The sequence below is a fragment of the Macaca mulatta genome, chromosome 11 (genome assembly GCF_049350105.2).
Source record: "Macaca mulatta isolate MMU2019108-1 chromosome 11, T2T-MMU8v2.0, whole genome shotgun sequence".
In the NCBI taxonomy this organism is placed as follows: Eukaryota; Metazoa; Chordata; class Mammalia; order Primates; family Cercopithecidae; genus Macaca; species Macaca mulatta.
In genome coordinates this window covers 130136106-130159077 of record NC_133416.1, presented here as the reverse complement: position 1 = coordinate 130159077, position 22972 = coordinate 130136106, and the positions used below count along the sequence as shown (strand labels likewise).

Genomic DNA, 22972 nt, shown 5'->3' with positions numbered 1-22972 from the left:
AAGTTCCCAATGAACTTTTCCCAGTCTCCCTATTTGATTTCCTAAATAAAGGAATTTAGTAAATAATGAGAACAGGGAACTAAAAGGTAAAATTCACCTTTAAAACAGTAATTTATCAACTTTTAAACTAAGAGTGAGAAAGCTACCACAGACTGACTTTTATGTAATAATAAAAAGTTTAACATCACTCATTGTCATGTTTTTAAAAATGAATGAAATATTACTTATCAAAACTATACACAAAAAGTATCTGCACTAAGAGTTGCCAGCTTAATCATGGGAAATCTCTTATAAGGCTGCTTAAAGCTTCATGTTTTTTACTAAAAATGGTAGACTGTGAGAATGTGTAAAGTCAATTTTTGAACTATTAGTACTTTTTTTTTTTTTGAGACCAGGTTTCACTGTTGCCCAGGCTGGAGTGCAGTGTCATGATCTTGGTTCACTGCAGCCTCAACCTCCCAGGTTCAAGTGATCCTTTCCCCTCAGCCTCCCAAGTAGCTGGGACTGCAGGCACCCACCACCACACCTGGCTAATTTTCTTATTTTTTGTAGGGACAGGGTCTTGCCACATTGCCCAGGCTAGTCTTGAACTCCTGGGCTCAAGTGATCCTCTCACCTCGGCTGGGATTACAGCCGTGCAACAAAGCAGCTTGGCCCTATTAGTACATTTTAATCAGAGATTAGACTATGTTACATTTTAAATTTCAGTTTAAAAAAGTGATTCACACATGTTATACACAAGGACAATTTTAATCCTGCATTTTCCTGTAGTAACATCCACTGCTGGCTATCTATGGATTGAAACTGCATTTGCTAAGAACTGTGAACATGAAGAAACTTTACATGAAGTCACATGTTGATACAGGCACACAGACATCTTTCAGCACCAACAGACTACATACGTAATACATACCAGATAGTCTCGATGGATAGATTAGTTTCACCGGTAATTCTATTTAGTAAAATCCACAGTTAATGCAGAATTCCATTTTTTAATTTTACATCTTTATTACACATTTTTCTAATACTTTATTTTTTAAAAAACACTCATTCAAGATTGTAATTTGCATGGCAATAAACAAGGGTTCCATGGGTTCTAAGTTTAAGTGTCCACAGCAATTTAAAACACCCCAAGTCCTCTTTCCAATTTGCAGCACCTGACTTAAAGTTTAAATTCATCTAATGCATCATTAAAACTGTCATTTTCTCTTGTGAGAAGACATGTTTCAATTGCTATTTCCAGGACTATATATTGAGGATGGGTGTACAGTATTTTTAATGGTTAGCAGAATTTTACTCACATAATTTATAGCCAGAATAAGAGCCTCTAGCCTCTCCGAACGGCCTTCCACTCAGAACAATGATGATGATAAATGTCTAAAATGTTTCTGGGGTACTCCACTTGACATTACCAAACATGTTTCCAAATAATCTTAGAAAATATGATTCTTTAAACATATGCATAATATTCTACCACACAATGCACCATCACTTCTTTAACCATTTTCCAATTGTTCATTTATAACATTTGCAATTTTTCATTATAAATAATATTGTGATGAATACTTTCATCTGTAAGTTTTATGCAAGGCTGATTATTTCTTCTGTCTTCTAATGTCAAAGAAGTGGCTTACTGGTTCAAACAGTGCACATACATGGTTTAAGGCTTTTAGTATACTTTACCAAATAATCTCCAGAATAGCTCGAACAACTCCTACCAACAGTATGTTATTGTGCCCATAGGGTGGACTTCCCAACAACAAAGCAAATTCAACTTCAACCACAAATCTATTAGATTCTCACCCATCTCAAAACTATCACATCAAAGAAGCAAGGAGACATATTACTGGTGAGGAAGCCAAATCCAAATTCTTTTAAAAAAATCACTCAGCTTTAGATCAGTAAAACAACAAAAATGCTCCCCACAAAAAGTCTACTGGGTTTTTCAAAAAATAAAGTTAAAAAGAGAGAAAGAGAAACTCAGGCTAGGCATGGTGGCTCACGTCTGTAATACCAGCACTTTGGGAGGCCGAGGTGGGCCAATCACGAGGGCAGGAGTTCGAGACCAGCCTGGCCAACATGGTGAAACCCTGTCTCTACTAAAACTACAAAAATTAGTTGGGCGTGATGGCGGGCACCTGTAATCCCACCTACTCGAGAGGCTGAGGCAGGAGAATCACTTGAACCCGGGAGGCGGAGGTTGCAGTGACCCGAGATCACACCACTGCATTCCAGCCCAGGCAACAGTGCGAGACTCTGTCTTTAAAAAAAAAAAAAAGAGACAGAGAAAGAGAAAGTCAGTACCAAATGACCAAAATTTTTTATTTGACTAAATTCTATTCATGCATGAGCATGACAGTCTCCCGTTTATTTGACTTTGGCAATAAAAAAACAAGCAGCCTTGTACAGAACAGTGAAAATGCCAAGGACGAGGGCAGTCTACAGTTTTACTGTAGAATAAATATATATATATATATTTTTTAAAAGGCCTCTCTCCCTTTGGCCATATCAACTTCTCAGTTCAGGCCATTAAATATAGACGAATTTTCAAATTCACTTCTTTACTTCTCCAAGATCTTCGATGCTGTCATCATCTACCTATAAAACACAAATAATTATATCTCGTGAGTTGTGCTTGCAATTAAGAAAAAATGGAAGCAATTTGCTTTAAAAACTTACTTCTAGCGATGTATGTGTTCCATGTACTCACCTCTGGCCATTTTTCCTGAATGACGTCAATTATGTCATCTGTAAAGTCTCCCTGAATGATAATTTCATCCTCCCCTGTTACTGAGGCACCACAGGAGAATTTTTGAGCAAAAAATCTTTGTGCTTCTTTAAGATCAATTTCTATTTTTTTAAAAAAAGAGCAAGAACTGTAATTGGAATTGTGCAAAGATGTCTTTCCATTTTGAAATTTAATCTACATTTTAAATTCATAAAACAGATTGTTAATGGGTTTTATATTCCTTTCAGAACAATACAAACTATCATAGAGATCTTAACAATGCAGTTTACACTTTGAAGGTCAAATAAAGGCTCAATATATAAAAACAGAATCATCTATACTACCCCTAACTCATGTAAGACCAAAATAAATCCAGGGACACTTTATTTATTTTATTTTTGAGATGGAGTCCTTGCTGTCACCCAGGCTAGAGTGCAGTGGCGCAAAATCTCGGCTCACTGCATGCTCCGCCTCCCGGGTTCACGCCATTCTCCTGCCTCAGCCTCCCCAGCAGCTGGGACAAGAGGCGCACGCTGCCACGCCCAGCTAACTTTTTTGTATTTTTAGTAGAGACGGGGTTTCACTGTGTTAGCCAGGATGGTCTCAATCTCCTGATCTCGTGATCCGCCAGCCTCCGCCTCCCAAAGTGCTGGGATTACACGCATGAGCCACTGCGCCCGGCGCTTTTTTTTTTTTTGAGATGGAGTCTTGCTCTGTTGCCCAGACTGGAGTGCAGTGGCTCGATCTTGGCTCACTGCAACATCCATCTCCCGGATTCAAGCGATTCTCCTGACTCAGCCTCCTGAACAGCTGGGATTACAGGCATGTGCCACCATGCCTGGCTAATTTTTGTATTTTTAGTAGAGACAGGGTTTCACCAAGTTGGCCAGGCTGGTCTCAAACTCCTGACCTCAGGTGATCCACCCATGTCAGCCTCCCAAACTGTTGGGATTATAACAAGCATGAGCCATCACGCCCAGCCTCTTTTTTCTTTTTAAGGCTGGTCAAGTGAAGCAGTGGGAGTAAAGAAGGAAGAAAGAAATCTGTAAGTGGTTGTGATCATTTAGTTGTAAACACCATCGTACTCAGACCGGACTATTGATTGTTTTTCAATCTGTGTTGTCTTACAGAGGGATCATGGTTTAGATTTTCACCCAGTTTCACTACTCATTCAAGGCTTCCAGGAACTGAGGGGTTCTAAAGTAGGATGTTCTGCCACCTTTCTCACCCTCTGCTGTCATTCCCAGAGGGGATGAGCCATTTTGCAACCTTCTGCCACCATGCCTGCAGAGGACAGAGGAGCAGCACTGGCTGGTTTCAAACAAAATCCTCCCCAGTCCTCCTCATCCACATAAAATGTGCCCAAGCAGGAATTCCAGAAAGTAAAAAGTACCCTCTATAGAAGATTTTTGACATTTCTCTAAAATTTGATTTTGAAGGTGTAATGAGAAATACAAAATTTATCTTCTTAGCAAAAAACAGACCTGTGAAGTTTTCATGGTATGTGAGAGAGAGATAGAGGGAGACAGAGAGAGAAAATAGTTCACACATTTTAAATATACTTAACCCTGAACTCACCAAAAGTTGCAAGGCCACACACTCTTGTCACATATTTCTTCTTTGCTCTGGGAATTTTGGCTATAGTAACCTTTTGTGGTACGGTCTTCTTTTTCTGTTTTATTTGACCCCTTCCACCTTTATTTATTAAGAAAGAGCTTAGCATTAGTCGTTTTGTTTTTGACATAATAAGAGAATACTGTCTTTAAATTTATTAATTTTCAAAAAGTTTAACTTTCTTTTTCTCTAATACAAAATTACTAAACACATCCAGGTATTCATTCAATAAACACGTATTAAGTACCTACTATGTGCCCAGCACTGGGCTAAGGGCTGAGGATACAAAGATGAACAGACCATAGCCCCTGCCCTCCAGGGACTCACAGCCTAATGAAGAGAGTAAAAAAAAAATTACAGCAACCTGATATATACAATAATAGGATCCATGAATAAGACTTTATGATAGCTTTGCAGAGCGACAAGTTAGTCTGCTTCCAGAGGACACAGAAAGGTTCCGAGAGGAAGTAACATCTAGGTGGAGTTTTGAAGAATAAGGAAAGGTCCAGGTAAAAGCAAAAAGGTTGGAGAGGCATAAGAAAGGACATTCCAGGGAAAGGGAACAAGTACAGAGATAAGAAAAGGCATTATATTTGGGAACTTCACTTGATTGAAGGATGCTTATGAATATGTAGCACATGAAGTCAGAAAAGCAAAAGATTACATACATAGCAGCCACTGGATCTGTTTTTCGGTGGATCTGTGAAGAGTAAGACTGATAGAAAGGCCCCTACAGAGGTTCCTGCATTAGCTCAGGCAAAAAATGGAAAGTAAAGCAGTGCCAACAGTAATAGCCACTAGGCCACAGGCAGGAGAGGAGGGAGGAGAAAGAACAGAAACGCGAACTGAGTGAAGGGAGAGAGAGAAAGTAAGATGGTTCTCAGGGCTCTGGTTTAGATGACTGAATAAATTGTATGGTCACTAACCAAAACGGAGAAGAAGAAAAGAATCAATTTGGGACTTGAGACTCAGCAAGCTTAATTTCCAAAGTGCAGTGTTTGAGGTGCTTCTGGGATCAAGCACACTTCTAGGCTAGAGACACAGGCCAGATTCAGAGATACAGATTTGGGAATTTTAAGTGTATAGTGGGCAGCGGAAGTTAGGAATGTGATAGAATCATCCAACAAGAACATGAAGAATGAGAAGTGGGCCTAGGACAGAATCCTGAAAAACACTGACTTTTAAAGGACAGAAGGAACAGAAGTCCACACAGAAGACTAAGGAGGAGTGATAGGAGAGCTAGGAAGGAACAGAAACTAAGGAGTGACAATGTTTCAGCAAAGAGGGAGTGCGTATGTGCTTATTATTTAGCAATGACTAAGCCACTGCTGACCCTTACTGGAAGAGCTGCAGTGGTCAGGAAGTCAGGTTAGGATGGACTGAGGAGTGAAGAGTGAACCACAGAACAGAACGGGGGATAGTGAGTCTGGCCTTAGTAAAGAAATCTGGCTAAGGAAAGGAGAGGGATAAGGCAAAGAAAGGCATGAGCTTTGGGGAGAGTTTTTTTTTTTTTTAAGACACAAAGTCCTGAAAATATTTGTGAGTGAGTTTCAGTCATAGGGAGAATAATGAATGAAAACCAAACAGGTAGGTACAGGATCCACAGCATCAGGAGTTGGTCTGAGAAGAAGGAGTGAGTCAAGCATATGCAACAGCTGTAAAACAAAGTTTTCAACTGAGCTATCAGAAGTAATAAGAAGATAACATCTTTTATATAAATGTCCTCACTCTACTTAAATAGAATACACAGGAATTTTAGCTGTCTGTTTTTTACATACAAACAGGGCAAATAAGCATGTTTTCCTAGGTCCAATTTACTGACAAAGTCCAAATCATACCACATCCAACCATGATCTTGAGACTATTAGTATGTGCCCCTCTGTATGATATACATGGGGAACTATAGTAACAGGTACATGGTATTAACACCGGGAACCTCCTCCTTTTTGTAAGAGATGAGGTCTCACTATGTTGCCCAGGATAGAGTGCATGGCTATTTGGAGGAACGATCATTACATACTACAGCCTTGAACTCTTGGGCTTAAGTGATCCTCCTGCCTCAGCTCCCTAAGAAGCTGGGACTATAGGCACCCACCATTGCGCCTAGCTTTGGGAACCCTTTTAATTACTTACGTCTTCTATCGTAGTGACGGTATGACTGTACAAATCAAGATATGAATTTAGGTCTTACCTCTCTTCTGTTTTTTCTTTTCCTCTTCTTCCCCTGCTGTTCCTTGACCCTCACTAATTCCAGCTTCTTGTTTGGGTGAATTTTCTAGATATAAAAATGAAATACAAAAGCATGAACATCATCTCACACTGTTAAAAAAAAGAAATCACCTTTGAGCAACCTCATATACAAATAAGGCATCTTACCAACAGCTGAGCATGACATTTGTAAAGCAATGGATTACACTGCTAGATTCCTATTCAAGTCTAGTTCTAAAGTCATTATGGTAAGTGTATGGTAACAGAAGAGAAAACCCAGTCTTTTGATATGTGAGGGCTAAAATTTTTAGCCACAAGAAGGGAGCACAAAACACTTGGGCTCTGCAGGAGTGCTCTAGCATCTAAACTTACTAATTTTGTTACCATCTGGAGAACAGCTCCTCACCCGCTCAGACATGATCCTATCCCAGTAAGGTCCTGTTCAGGGCCAACCATGTAGACTGAATATAAAACCAGACTTGAGGGTTTTTATTCAACCACTGACAGTGATGAAGTAGCTACCAGCCAAAAGGGACTTATCAAGTTAGGGATTTGTGTGTCAGAGAAATCACCTGAAAGTCAAGGAGCAATGAGTGGGGCAGCACTGGGTGTCTCTGGGCAGGCCTGTTCCCAGACCAGGCTTTCTCTTCTTCCTGCTACTGCCTTCATTTTTACCAATCTTGCAAGAGAAGCCATCAATATGAGCAAACTGAGGAATTCTGTTCCTCCACAGTCTTCCCACCTCCGGCAACGGCAACTCTATTTTTTTTTTTTTTTTTTTTTTGAGACGGAGTCTCGCTCTGTCGCCCAGGCTGGAGTGCCGTGGCTGGATCTCAGCTCACTGCAAGCTCCGCCTCCCAGGTTCACGCCATTCTCCCGCCTTAGCCTCCCAAAGTAGCTGGGACTACAGACGCCCACCACCATGGCCAGCTAATTTTTTGTATTTTTAGTAGCGACAGGGTTTCACCATGTTAGCCAGGATGGTCTTGATCTCCTGACCTTGTGATCCACCCACCTCGGCCTCCCAAAATGCTGGGATTACACGCGTGAACCACCATGCCCGGCCAGCAACTCCATTTTTTTAGTTGCTTAAACCAAAACCCTAGATGTCCCTTTTATTCACACTACGCCCAACAAATCAGAAAATCCTGTCAGTTCTACCTTCAAAATATACTCCTATCTGATCACTTTTCACCACCTCACCACTACCATTCTGACCTCAGTCATCACAACAGCCTCCTGTCTGGTCTCCCCCTGCTTTTCTGCCTATGACCCTCTTTTGACATTTTTGTTTGTTTTTTTGAGACAGGGTCTCGCTCTGTTGCTCAGGCTGGGGTGCCTCAATCTGCTGGGATCAAGTAATCCTCCTGCCTCAGCCTCTCGAGTAGCTGAGGCTATAGGCTCATGTGCCACCATGCCCAGATAATTTTGCGTTTTTTGTAGAGACAGGGCTTTACCATGTTGCTCAGGCTGGTCTCGAACTCCTGGACTCAAACGATTCACCTGCCTCAGCCTCCCAAAGTGCTGCAATTATAGGTGTGAGCCACCACTCCCGGCCTCTTTGGTTTATTCTTAGCAGAGCAGCCTAAGTGATACTGCTGAAACAAGTCAGACCTCATCACTCTTCTGTTTAAACTCCTCCAAGAGCTCCTCATCTAACTAAGAGCAAAAGCCAAAATGGCCCACACTGCCCAACCCGGTGTGGTCTACTCTTACTTCGTATCAAACTCTTCTCCGGTCCTTCAATAAGCTCCAGACACAAAGGCTTACTTGTTGTTTCCTGAATATACTAGCAGAGCTTCTGCTCAGGGCCTCTCCTCAGGCTGTGTCCTCCGCCTAGGAATGTTCTGCCAGATACCCAAATGACTCATTCCCTCAGTTCCCAAAAAATCAACTGCCACCTTTTCAGCAAAATCTTCCCTAGGTACTACCTAATATTTCAAATTCCTTCCCACCAATTCTCATCTCCCCGTTTCCTGCTTATTACTGTCTATATACTATATGTTTTGCTTATTTAATCTGTCTCCCTTTCTAGAATGTAATTGCCACAAGAGTAGGAAATCTTTTTATTTACTGGCTTATCCTCAGAATCTGAAACAGTGTGTAGCACATAGTATGCTTACAATAAAATCAATATATATTTGCCCCTAAATCATTTACTTTTTTTAATTTTGTTTTTTTGAGACAGAGTTTTGCTCTTGTTGCCCAGGCTGGAGTGCAATGGTGCCATCTTGGCTCACTGCAACCTCTGCCTCCTGGGTTCCAGCAATTCTTCTGCCTCAGCCTCCCGAGTAGCTGGGATTACAGGCATGCACCACCATGCTGGGCTAATTTTGCACTTTTAGTAGAAATAGGGTTTCTCCATGTTGATCAGGCTGGTCTTGAACTCCCGACCTCAGGTGATCCGCCCACCTCAGCCTCCCAAAGTGCTGGGATTACAGGTGTGAGGCACTGTGCCCACCCAATCACTTACTTTTTGTTTGTTTGCTTGAGAAGGAGTCTCACTCTGTCGCCCAGGCTGGGCTGGAGTGCAGTGGCACGATCTTGGCTCACTGCAAGCTCCACCTCCTGGATTCACACCATTCTCCTGCCTCAGCCTCCCGAGTAGCTGGGACTACAGGCGCCCACCACCACGCCTGGCTAAATTTTTTTTTTTTTTTTGGTATTTTTAGTAGAGGCGGCGTTTCACCGTGTTAGCCAAGATGATCTCCATCTCCTGACCTTGTTATCCGCCTGCTTCAGCCTCCCAAAGTGCTGGGATTATAGATGTGAGCCACTGAACTCGGCCCATTTACTTTTTTTATATAAGAAAGTTGATATTCAGACCTATCCTATCTCAGAGAGAACTTAAACAGCTAACAGAGATAAATGTTAATTCTGTAATATCCTACTAAAGGAGGACTTTCGCATCTTTAGAATAATGCCATACATGCATTTGTCTCAGGTACAGAAATTTAATGCAAGAAAAAAAATTTTCATACCTACAGTAAGTTTTGCAAATTCATTTGGAAAATTCTTCTCTAACCATTGTCTACATTTAGCAACATCAGGCATATATTCACAGTACTAGGAGAAAAAAAAAGAACTGAGTCACAACAAAACATTTTCAGTCAAACAATATGTTGTAATTAAAAATCACTCCCTATGCTTGTTAATACAAAGAATAAAACAAACCACTCCCATCTGACTTCTTATCCACAGGAAATCTGTATTCAACCAGAATATGTCTCGTAAGAAATTAGATATTAAGAAGAATTAGGTACCTCTCCACGGAATCAGTTTATTTCTTCTCCCTCTATTTCTTGCTTTGAGCACATAAGTGCCTCATTTTCATGACTTGCTCACAGAGCCTGACTTAGAAAGTCTTACACACAATTTATTTGCTCTTTCTTTCCTCTGCTCATTCGTGTAGATTTTGGCATTAAGGTTACTCTTATTTTATGAGCTGACTATTCATAAATCCTATGCAAAAATCCAAAATGCACAGCCATGTGCAAAAGATGCACATGTATGATTTAAGGTCTAAATTTAGAAAATAATTTATAAGACCATAAAATTATTCTAAACCAAAGTTCTCTAGAAAAGGTTAAAGCTTTACTATCAAATAATCAAAAATGAAAAATAAAAAAAAGTTCTCAAGGTAGCTTTAAAACCAAGAATAACTTCAAATACATAAGGTAAAAAATAAATAAATAAATAAAGGACTTACCTCTGTTGGTAATGAACAGACTGAGGAAATAAAAAGAAAAAAGATTTGAAATGTTAAATCTATATGTACACACACACGCAGGGCTTATCCTTAACTTTTATACTTGAGAAAATGCTTCATTTTTACATTTTTCCTGTAAGTTTTCTATACCACTTTTCAAATGCCACTCTTCAGTGAGGTAAAAGGCACATGGTTATGAGACTTTGGAGGTAAAAGGCACATGATTATGAGATGATACTATCTTGATTTTTTCATCTAAAGAGTGTCTCCGTCAGCTGATGGAGCATCAAAGTATGCTATTTTGTATATAATGAGGTCTTACCATAATCATTTCAGTGAGTCAAAAATTAAGCTAAGACAAGAACAATTCCCCCATACAACAGGGTTTGAAGGAAACTGGTTATTTCTTTTCTTTTGAGACATGGTCTCGCTCTGCTGCCCAGCCTGGGGTGCAGTGGTGCAATCATGGCTCACTGCAGCCTCCACCCCTCTGGGGGCTCAAACGATCCTCCCACCTCAGCCTCCCGACTAAATGGGTCTATAGACACACACTACCATGCCCAGCTAAGTTTTTGTAAAGACAAGGTTTTACCATGTTGCCCAGGCTGGTCTCAAACTTCTGGGCTTAAGCGATCCACCTACCTTAGCTTCCCAAAGTGCTAGGATCACAGGCGTGAAGCACTGTTCCCAGCCTGGTTATTTCTTCTGATAGTTTACCAAAACAGCCACCATTTTTTATTTATACTGATAAATTTATAAACTTTAGCTGCATTTTTACTACCATCTTTTTGCAATACATTTTTCTTTTTTTTTTTTTTTGAGACAGAGTCTTGTTCTTTCTGCCAGGCTGGAGTGCAGTGGCACGATCTTGGCTCACCGCAACTTCTGTCTCCCAGGCTCAAGAAATTCTCCTGCCTCAGCCTCCCGAGTAGCTGGGATTACAAGCATGTGCCACCACGCCCGGCTAATTATTGTATTTTTAGTAGAGATGGGGTTTCACCATGTTGGCCAGACTGGTCTCAAACTCCTGACCTCAGGTGATCCACCTGCCTCAGCCTCCCAAAGTGCTGGGATTACAGGTGTGAGGCACCATGCTCGGCCTATTTTTTTAGAGTCAGGGTCTTACTCTCACTCTGTCATCCAGGCTGGAGTGTAGTGGTGTGCCCATGGCTCACTACAGCCTCGAACTCCTCAGCTCAAGTAATCCTCCCACTTCAGCTTCCCAAGTAGCTGGGACTACAGGTGTGAGCCACTATGTACAGCTAAGTTTTTTATTTTTGTAGAGACAGGATCTTGCTATGTTGCCAAAGCTTTTTCATATTATGCTACACAAGATCACGAAAGTGTAAAGCTAGAAGGAATCTTGGTTCAATCCTATCATTCAGTGTTACAGCCTGTACAGGCTAATAAGGGACTAGAAGAACTGAAAAAGCTTCCCAATTTTAACTGTAATTCTAATACTGCGTCAACTGTTTATTTTATTTTTAAGGTTTAGAATGGAATAGTTCAGTGTGTCCAATATCCTGAGATTTTTGAGGGAGAAAAAGGTGGTACAAGGGAGAGAAAGGTGGTACACCATGTAATCACAGCAATTACCACACACTGGGCACCTAGTATGTGCCAAATGCTTTACTATGCCTTGCATCCATTATTATGTTTACTTGTCGCAACTTTGTAAGACAAGAAGCACCATATCTATATTCTGATGATGAAAATGAGGCTTAGTGTACGTAACCACTTGCATCTGGATAATAGGATTTGAATGTGCCTGTTTCTGATGCTCATGCGATTAAGCACTAACTTAGATTACACAAAGTAAACAAGCAACTTAGTGGCACCAGACAGCTGAAAATGATCTCCCTTCACCTTACCCTACTAACATTCTACCATGCTACCACACAATCACTATTTTATAGATGGGGCACTAAAAGAGTTAAATAGCTCATTCAATGACAAAGGTGGTATGTGGCAGAAGAAAACTGGAATCCAGCGGTTTTGTCCAGTCGAGTCTATTATAGTTTAGGGTTCTTTCTACCAAAGATCTCCCTGGTTAGCCACAGCCCCATATTCCTCACAGTTCAAGTTCAAATACTAGGCATAGTTGTTCAGCCACACTTTCAGGATATAACTATATAATTATTGGCTAAAGGCCGGGCGCGGTGGCTCAAGCCTGTAATCCCAGCACTTTGGGAGGCCGAGACGGGCGGATCACAAGGTCAGGAGATCGAGACCATCCTGGCTAACACGGCGAAACCCCGTCTCTACTAAAAACACAAAAAATTAGCCGGGCGAGGTGGCGGCGCCTGTGGTCCCAGCTACTCGGGAGGCTGAGGCAGGAGAATGGTGTGAACCCGGGAGGCGGAGCTTGCAGTGAGCTGAGATCTGGCCATTGCACTCCAGCCTGGGCGACAGAGCGAGACTCCGTCTCAAAAAAAAAAAAAAAAAAAAAAAAAAAAAAAAAAAAATTATTGGCTAAATACCATTACAGTAAATACTAAAGCTACAAATTTTGTATACAATTTCAAATAATATTTAGTTCAGAAAAAAATAAATAAATTGGGTTCTTGCTCTGTTGCCCAGGCTGGAGTGCAGTGGTACCATCTCAGCTGGCTGCAACCTCTACCTCCTAGGTTCAAGTGATTCTCGTAGCTCAGCCTCCCGAGTAGCTGGGATTACAGGTGTGTGTCACTACACCCAGCTAATTTTTGTATTTTTAGTAGAGACAGGGTTTTACCATGTTGGCCAGGCTGGTCTTGAACTCCTGGCCTCAAGTGATCTGCCCACCTTGGCCTCAGCCTCCCAAGTGCTGTGATTACAGGTGTGAGCCAACACACCTGGCCCGGTTCAGCAAAATTCTAATGCAATAAAAATTGGGGCAGCTCCTTTAAGTTCTTTAAAAAAGTCAATTTCTCTCTACAGATCACTTACTTATTTGGAAAGGGAAAACCTTTTCAATGCAAACATCTAGCCATCACCTTCAAACTTAGCATCACTAATAGTGAAACATCAAACATTATGAGCTTTTGATGCAATGCAACATGACGAACAAAACATCATCCACGGAACCTTCTTGCCAAAATCTGTTTAACTTTAATCTAATTAAGCCTCTAGGCCGGGTGTGGTGGCTCACATCCATAATCCCAGCACTTTGGGAGGCCGAGGTGGGTGGATTACTTGAGGTCAGGAGTTAAAGACCAGCCTGGCCAACATGGTGAAATCCCATCTCTACTAAAAATACAAATATTAGCCGGGTGTGGTGGTCCACACCTGTAGTCCCAGGTACTGGGAAGGCTGAGGCAGGAGAATTGCTTGATCCTGGGAGGTAGAGGCTGCAGTGAGCTGAGATTGTGCCACTGCACTCCAGCCTGGGCAACAGCGAGAGACTTTGTCTCAAAAAAAAAAAAAAAAAAAAAAAAATTAAGCCTCTAGACTCCACTTCGTCTCAAAAAAAAAAAAAAAAAAATTAAGCCTCTAGACTCCAGCTTTTTTTTTTTTTTTTTTTTGTTAAAGAGACAAGAGTCTCGCTTTGTCACCCAGGCAGTAGTGCAGTGATGTGATCATTAACTCATGAAGCCTTGAACTCCTGGGCTTAAGTGTTCACCCCACTACAGCCTCCGAGTAGCTGGAACTGCTGGAACTACAGGCGTTTGCAACACCTGGCTAATTTATTTAAGTTTTTGTGGAGGCAGGGTCTCACTATGTTGCCCAAGCTGGTCTCGAACTCCTGAGCTCAAATGATCTGCCAGCCTTGGCCTCCCAAAGTGTTGGAATAAGAGGTGTGAGTCACTGTGCCTGGCCAAATGAGCAAAGTTACCACCACATGGAATGGGACTAATCCACAGCCAGGTACCTCTTGATAAAATGCACTGAAGTTAACAGCAGTTCTGTGATGGTCTTGGCAGAAGATCATAAACTAAATCTAGTCTTAAGAATACATCAGAGCGGCCCGGTGTGGTGGCTCACACCTGTAATCCCAACGCTTTGGGAGGCTGAGGAGGGTGGATCACGAGGTCAGGAGTTTGAGACCAGCCTGGCCAAGATGGTGAAATCCCATCTCTACAAAAAATACAAAAATCAGCCAGGCACAGTGGCAGGCGCCTGTAATCCCAGCTGAGTCGGGAGGCTGAGGCAGGAAAATCGCTTGAACCGGGGACACGGAGGTTGCAGTGAGCCGAGATCATGCCATTGCATTCTAGTCTGGGCAACAGAGCAAGACTCTGTCTCAAAAACAAACAAACAAAAAAATGCCTTTCTATAACAGAGAATGAATAGCCACAATCAAATAATTTCCTGAAAGTCAGTATTTTCAATTACAAATTTCACTGTCAACAGTCACCAAAATCACTAACTTTGCACACAGTGTCACTAAGCCTCAATCATCTCATACTTTAAAGTCTTCTAAATTTGGGGAGGAGGGTGGAAAAAATAAAAATAAAAATAAAGTCTCTTAAACTTGATTTCTGTGGCCAGTTTCAACCCATTTCAGGTACTTCCTCCTTCCTTCCAAACAGTTATTATCCAAAAAGATATAACCAATCACATCACTTCCCAGATTAAGAACTTTTCAAACATCTTATCGTACTTCTCCAGACTCAACTCCTACCACCCCATGGTCCAACAATGAACTTCTATCCATGCCATTCTTTTCAGCAAACACCTACTCATCCTTCAAGATTCTGCAAAATTTCCTTGAAGCTGATGTTATAATGGCTTGTCTTAGATTTTAATCCCGGCCCCACCACTTATACAATTGAGAAACTTATCATCAATAAAACCATAATATTTCAGTTTTGAAGATTAAATATACAAACATAAAATCCACTCAATACTTTAAGTTTCCATTTTTTCAGTTCTCCCAAGTAGAACTACTGGTTGGTTCTTTATTCTCACTGAAGTCTGATCAGCCCTCTAGTATACAATTAGTACATTATAACTCACCTGTTAAAATGTTTGTCTTCCCAGTTAAGCTAAGTTTCCAGGAGATAATTATGTCTTACTTCTGTACATGGAGCACAAAGCTTGCCACAGAGCAGATGCTTAAAACGTGTTTCCTAAATGAATTCAAGCTGCTCTCTGAAACCCCAGACTTTAGCTGAGAGCAAATTCTCTAATTTGCATCCTTCTTTTTGCAAAAGGGTAAAGGGAGGGAAGGGGAAGGAATGATAAGAAAAATGCCTATGTCACTATCGCTTCTACTTTTCTCTTTAATCAGTTAGGTATTCTATTGGAAGGTTTTCCCTCTTCTCTAAGCACTCCAACAATACGAAATGTCTGCCAAAACCACATCCAGTTTATTTCTCCCCTCTCCCTTGTCCTCAAATGTGATTAACTGCTTTATACTGTTGATCCTACCATCATAATTTATTTTTCAACCTCTCTTCCTCACTTATGCCACTCGTTTAAATGCTCATTAATTTTGTCTAAAGTTTTATTATAGCCTGGCTAATAAGCCTGCCTCCTTCAACTGTTATCTTGCTGCCAGATTCATCTTCATGTAACTTCACTGCTCCAAAATTTTCAATGGCTTAAAATTATCTACAAATCAAGTGCCCCAGAACTTGACCCCAAACCACATTGCCGTAATTTCTGGCTGCCCCTCTTCATGAATTCCATATTACAACCAAACTGTAACACTCGAAACTCCCTCTACACTACTCACTATTAAATACTTTCCTACCTCCACACCTCTGCCCGGCAAGTCCAACCTTCAGCCCTTCTGTCTTGCCTGAATGCAACCTTTCCTTCAAATCCCCATTTGGCTGTGGTTGCCTCTATGAAGTCTCCCCCTAATTTCCTACAAATCTCTCCCCTCCTTAAGGATTAGTCCTTAATCTTTACTTCTTCTCTCTTTTTTTTTTTTTTTTTTCTGAGACGGAGTTTTGCTCTCAAAGGCTGAGTGCAGTGGCACGATCTTAGCTCATTGCAACCTCCGCCTCCCAGGTTTAAGCGATTCTCCTGACTCAGCCTCCCGAGTAGCTGGGATTACAGGTGCCTGCCACCACGCCCAGCTAATTTTTGTATTTTTAGTAGAGACAGGGTTTCACCATATTGGCCGGGCTGGTCTTGAACTCCTGACCTCAGGTGATCCACCCACCTTGGCCTCCCAAAGTCCTGGGATTACCGGTGTGAGCCACCGTGCCCGGCCTATTTCTTGTCTCTTTCTTTCAGCATTCATCATCTTCCCTGTGTAAGTTATGTGTAGACAGATAGAGCCGCTGCCAATTTACATGCCTCCACAGAACTTAGCCGAGGACCTTATACATCAGAGATACTAAGTAAAAATTGTTCATAGTCTTTGTAAATTGTTGGTTATGATGTGGACTCTATTAACAATGTCATCATACTTTCTTACCAAGCTGGCTAACAAAATCTACTCCTTTTACAAAAAGGTAATGTTAGAAAGAAACTAAAAGGTACAGTCTATTCCTATCTCTACTACTGGTTTCTTCAATTAAGCATAAGAAGTTTTTACATTAAGTGGAAGTCTGTATTGTTCTGGAGAGAGTCGACAAGGTAGAAAGGCACCTTTCGGTAGCTTCCACTTTAGTCCTAGTTCACTGACCCTTTGAGGTCACAGGGAATAGATATTATTCTTTACTCACATACGTTTCCAAATTTAAAGTGGTGTTTCACAGGTAATCATCATATAAAAATGTAACAGAAACCTATATTCTGAGCATCTTGCTAAAATAAATGTGATCAGTTTTTCTCACATCTTCAGTTTTTGTGTTTTTTTTTTTTGAGACAGGGTCTAGCACTGTTGCCCGGGCTGGAGTACAATGGCGTGATCTCGGCTCGCTGCAACCTTTGCCTCCCCGGTTCAAGTGATTCTCCTGCCTCAGCCTCCCAAGAAGCTGGGATTACAGGTGCCTGCCACCATGCCTGGCTAATTTTTTTATTTTTAGTAGAGACGGGGTTTCACTATGTTGGCCAGGCTGGTCTTGAACTCCTGACCTCATGATCTGCCTGCCTCAGCCTCCCAAAGTGCTGGGATTACAAGTATGAGCCACCGCACCCAGCCCCTTGGTTTTAATTCATGATTACAGAAAACTAAAACAAGATTTCTAGAGACTGACATTTTCACCGAGCTTTCAAACTTCTCACCAACTAAGCAATTCTCTATGTGGTAAAATCCACCCAGCTCACCTCGCTCCAGGTACACCCCAAGAATCTTTCTGACTTTTCCCTCTTTTTCCCTTAGAAAAGCTCATATACTGTCTCTCTCTGCTGCCAAATGCAGCATACTTGGATTCTTCCGTTTGGAGAAACTCAAATACACTGTATTGGAAGTCAGCCTATTATCTATCTCCAAATCTAATCTTTCTCAAAGTCATCATTTTTAGTGGTGTTCTGGTTTTTCAACTTTCTCAGTTGCGAAACATGGAATTCACCTAAATTTTTTTCTTTTTTCACCATTAAACTGTTTATCTTTTCTTTAATTAACCCTCTTTATTTACTTTTATACCGCTTACACTCTCAACAAGGCACTTATTTACCTCAAACCTACATTTCTGAAAGTGGCCTTCAAATTTGTGGGTTCTATTTCCTCCAAATAATGCAGCATATTAATCTCTTGTCACTTTATTTTCCTGCTCAAAAAACTATTAGGGGCTGGGCACAGTGGCTCACACCTGTAATCCCAGCACTTTGGGAGGCCGAGGTGGGCGGATTACAAGGTCAGAAGATTGAGACCATCCTGGCTAACATGGTGTAACCCGTCTCTACTAAAAATACAAACAAATTAGCCAGGAGTGGTTGTGGGCGCCTGTAGTCCCAGCTACTCAGGAGGCTGAGGCAGGAGAATGGCATGAACCCGGTAGGCAGAGCTTGCAGTGAGCCAAGATCGCGCCACTGCACTCGAGCCTGGGCGACAGAGTGAGACTCCATCTCAAAAAACAAACAAACAAAAAACCCGATTAGGTTGGTGCAAAAGTAATTGCAGTTTTTGCTGTTACTTTTAATGGCAAAAACTGCAATTACTTTTGCATCAACCTAAGTCCCTCATAGACGATGGAGACTATAGCAATAATCTGAACTTCTCTAAGCTAGTATTCTCTAGAATACTCTGAACTTCTCATCTGACTTTCAGGGATAATAACATATAACATTTGCCGAGAACTTACCATGTGCCAAACATTGTTACACATTTTCCTTGTGTTACTTCACTTACTCAAGAACCCTCTGACGTAGTCTCTACTGTGATGCCCCATTTCATGGATGAGTGAATTGGCCAAGGTCACAATGTCAGTAAAAGGCAGAGCCAGGATTTAAACTGAGGTAGACTTCAGCGTCTGAGGTCTCAACCCTGAAGACAAAATGACTTCCTCGTTTCTCACTATACTCCAATCCAGCATTCTGCTACCATCTGCCCTTTCTTCTGTCTCTCCTGAAGATACTATAATAAAATTTGCTACTATATTGTTTTTATTAATCCCTTCCTTGCAAGTTCTACCCATCACCTAAGGCTTAACTCAAACCCTACTTCCTTGAAAACTTCTCTACTTCCCTCTGAACAAAGACCTCCCCCTTTCCTGAATGTCTAATTCATTGTTATAGTCAATACCATTTAATATTCCCTCGATGTTTCTCATTAACTAGACCTTAAACTCCTTAATGAAAAAGTATCCTTTTCCCCATCCTACTGCCTATACACCAATACAAAGTAGAGAAGGAAATGAAAAGAATAAACCTTTTGCCGGGCACGGTGGCTCACACCTGTAATCCCAGCACTTTGGGAGGCTGAGGTGGACAGATCACCAGAGGTCAGGAGTTCGAGACCAGCCTGACCAACATGGAGAAACCCCGTCTCTACTAAAAATACAAAATTAGCCGGGCGTGGTGGCACATGCCTGTAATTCCAGCTACTCCAGAGGCTGAGACAGGAGAATCGCTTGAACTTGGGAGGCAAGAGATTGCAGTGAGCCGAAATCACGCCATTGCACTCCAACCTGGGCAACAAGAGTGAAACTTCGGCCGGGCACGGTGGCTCACGCCTGTAATCCCAGCACTTTGGGAGGCCGAGGCGGGCGGATCACAAGGTCAGGAGATCGAGACCACGGTGAAACCCCGTCTCTACTAAAAATACAAAAAATTAGCCGGGCGCGGTTGTGGGCGCCTGTAGTCCCAGCTACTCGGGAGGCTGAGGCAGGAGAATGGCGTGAACCCGGGAGGCGGAGCTTGCAGTGAGCCGAGATCGCGCCACTGCACTCCAGCCTGGGCGACAGAGCGAGACTCCGTCTCAAAAGAGTGAAACTTCATCTCAAAAAAAAAAAAAAAAAAAAAAACCTTCTCCAAAAGATTAGTGGCCTCCTGTCAACATAAATTATCGGTGGGTTGGTCTGAATAGTGTAATACTATAAAAGCTACTTTAGGAATGACATAAGCAATTTAACAGCATGGTCTTCATATACTGTATTTCATCAATTCTAACGTATTTTTAAAATTTTTATAGGGCTACATCTTCTAATTATGTCATGTCCATCTAACTGGTATCACTTTTTCTTAGTGGAACCTAAAACAATAGTGTACCTTATAAAATATGGACTCCTAAATTTGATGAAAGAGTACAATAGCTCTCTACTACATCTGCCACACAAAGGTGAAGAAACCAAACTAGTATACTTTTCTAATATAGTAATAGCATTTCATGAACTAAATTCTCATGTTAGTTGCTGTACCTGGAACTTTATACGAATCATCTGACTTAAGACGTAATCATTATCTTCATTTTACAGACCTTAGAAAAGGACCCTGGGAAAGTTACTTGAATAGAGAAATCAAGTAACCTGCCTGGGGTCACAAACCCGGTAAGTGCTGGAGTCAAAATGCAAGCCCTGGTCTGTAACTCCAAACGCAAATAATATAACCAAGTAAGACCAATATTGTAACCTAACTCAACAAGCCCTACAAAAAGTTTCACCGCCTACTCTCTTGCTGAGGTACTGTGTGCTAAGTTTATTTCACTATCGAAGATACTCAATAAATAATGAATTGTTAGAATTTTTTAACTCAATGACATCATTTCTCCTTCTATGGTACTTAAATGTCAGATGAGGTCTCTACTGTAGTCACAGAATGTAAGGTCCATGTGAACAAGGATCTTTTGACTTATTCACTATTCAAGCCGCAGCACCTAAAACATCACTAGGCACACAGTAAGTTCTGAGAAATATTTACTGAAAAAATATTTACTTGCCCTTTTACTGTCCTGTATCTTCAAATTTTTCTGAAAGTTTCCAAGATGCGAATACATACAGCATTTACAATTCACAAATATTTCTATATTGAAAATGAAGAAAAACACTTGAAAGTGAAAAAGATCTTGATTAAACCTAATGCATATATCATGATTCAAACCAAGAAGACTTTCCTAACTGTCCTACCACCCAACACTCCAACCTCACCTTCTCTCACTCCTTAATGGGCACCCTCCCTATACGATACACCATACAAACTCAAAGCTGGTCGCTTCTTCACAGCCATCAGCCATCAAGTTTTTTCTTTTTTTTTTTTTTTTGAGATGGAGTCTCGCTCCGTCATTCAGGCTGGAGTGCAGTGGTGCAATCTCCACTCACTGCAAGCTCCGCCTCCCGGGTTCACGCTATTCTCCTGCCTCAGCCTCCCGAGTAGCTGGGACTACAGGCGCCCGCCACCGCGCCCGGCTAATTTTTGTATTTTTAGTAGAGACCGGGTTTCACCGTGTTAGCCAGGATGGTCTCGATCTCCTGACCTCGTGATCCACCCGTCTCGGCCTCCCAAAGTGCTGGGATTACAGGCGTGAGCCACCACGCCCGGCCACCATCAAGCTTTTTCTACATAGTCGTTCGCTTTGTCTGGGACGCCCTTCCCCACCTTCTCATCCAGTTCTTGCCATCCTTAACTCAGGATCTTCCAAGAAGCCCTCCTTTGATAGCTAGACTAGCGTACACCTTGAGGACCTGCAGGCTGAAATAACCTAGCTGCACATCTCTATTCCAAACGGACTGTAAGCTTCTTCAGTCAGAGTAGCCAGACACAAATCACTCAGATTGGGAAGCTGTTAATTCATGCCTCCTCCTCCCCAGCACTCCTCTCCCCCAGCACAAATTCACCAAATGAAAAAGATGGGGGAAAAAACTTAGTACCACCAAATGTCAAACTATTATTATAATGCATAAAAATATAGTGAGTAAAAGTCATTCTGTGGCTACCAACACTTGCCTCCACAATAAAGGACTCGAAGTGGGTAATCGGCATCTAACTTGGCACTGTTCCTTGAGTCTCCTTTGCAATCAGCCCCGCTGGATTCCGAAATGTCAGCAGCCATTTCACAAACCTGTAAGCAAGGAAAATAACACACCCTCACTATTTTAGAATGAAGACCCCAGAAGAACAGCATTCCTCTCAACAGAAATCCCCCCAACCCGAAGCTGTTTCAATTTTGTTGTTGAGTGGGGGACACAAGCTGCATTCGATTCATAAAATATAAGCAATCCCAGGCACAAGATCTCCTTGGTCCACAGACCTACAGGGAAGGAAGCAGCAAATGGACCATGAAGGATGGGGCAGAGGCACTCACTAGTAAAAAAGAGGAAGCAATGGGGAAGGAAAGATGGGGTGAGTACCCTAGGCAGACACGGAGCAAAAAGGTCTAAGGGTGGTCTGGGAGGGATGCAAACTGCACTAAGAGAGAAGGGCTACAAAGGTGCCGAATGCAGAGGCTGGAAATGCCAAGGAACGAGGGGTGGGTCATCAGAGGAGCCCGGGGTGCACGGTGTGGGGGCAGCTAAACGCCACGGGAAGGGCCTGGGGACTCTAAAAAGGGCATGGGAGGGGGCGGGGTGACCAGAGCCTAAGGAGGATGTGAACAGAAAACGAGGACAGAATGTAAGAGCACTGAGGGGACAAGGGCGACCAGGTCTGAGGCGAAGGAGCAACCCCGGGGACGCCAGAAGGGGCCCTTGTGGGCGGGGGTGTGGAGACGCCCGGCCCGGCCCCCTTCCGCCAGGCAGCATCTCAGCTTCCCCCACACTCTCTACGAGCTTCTGGGGAGCGGGAGAAGCACTTGGTGTCGTTACCCAGGCGGTCGCACAGGCCCCGCCGGCTCCGCTCCCGCCGCTATCGCCAGCTGAACCGACACATGCAACTCGCCTCCCCGGCCACGGCCGCCCGAAAGCCAGTCCGCCAGCAGCGCTCCCGCGAGACAATGAGCCTTTATCGCGAGACTCCGACCGCCGCTGGGCGGATGTCGCGAGAAGCCGGAAGACGGGGGCGGAGAAAAATTGGGGATCATGCGCCTTGCGCTCCAGGGCGGGGGCGTGGCCAAGCGGCCAAGAGGCGGGCCGCCGGTAGGCGGTGCTAGTCACCCGTTGGAGAGGATGAATCCTCGAGACGGGTGCGCCGAGGGGAGCGCGACCTGTAACGGCAGAGAGTGCACGTGAGTCAGAAATGACTCCCTATTAATGGGCCGGAGGATCATCGCCCCGGTGTCTGCGGTGTATCCTGGAGTTCTGACTAACCTCCAACTACTGCATAAATCACTCCTGTGCGGGGAGATTGCAGCCGGATAGAGCTTTTGGTTGCATTTTAACACCATACACTAAATTAAAGGAATGTTTTCTCCCTCCCTCACTTCCTTCCTCCCTTCCACCCTCCCTTCCTTCTTTCCTTCCTCTCTTCCTTTCTCTCTGCGGGATAGAGCGTGTGGTTGCATTTTAACACCATACACTAAATTA

The 22972-nt window shown here is 42.6% G+C and overlaps 1 protein-coding gene and 2 long non-coding RNA genes across 3 annotated transcripts; 1 reads left to right on the top strand and 2 right to left on the bottom strand.

Moving 5' to 3' along the window:
- Positions 1–734: 734 nt before the first annotated feature.
- On the bottom strand, positions 735–22442 carry DENR (density regulated re-initiation and release factor). The gene is made up of 8 exons (XM_015151759.3): positions 22316–22442; positions 21459–21573; positions 10260–10279; positions 9532–9616; positions 6534–6617; positions 4307–4423; positions 2711–2850; positions 735–2598 (listed from the first exon to the last, which is right to left on the bottom strand). Exons 2-8 carry the CDS (start codon positions 21562–21564, stop codon positions 2554–2556), a joined length of 597 nt encoding a protein of 198 aa, XP_015007245.1. The 5' UTR covers positions 21565–21573; positions 22316–22442; the 3' UTR covers positions 735–2553.
- On the bottom strand, positions 11058–15646 carry LOC144333198 (uncharacterized). The gene is made up of 2 exons (XR_013401663.1): positions 14320–15646; positions 11058–11283 (listed from the first exon to the last, which is right to left on the bottom strand). It is a non-coding gene; the product is annotated as an uncharacterized LOC144333198 (long non-coding RNA).
- LOC144333193 (uncharacterized) lies at positions 13743–16195 on the top strand. Its single transcript, XR_013401658.1, has 2 exons — positions 13743–14257; positions 14392–16195. It is a non-coding gene; the product is annotated as an uncharacterized LOC144333193 (long non-coding RNA).
- Positions 22443–22972: the final 530 nt, after the last annotated feature.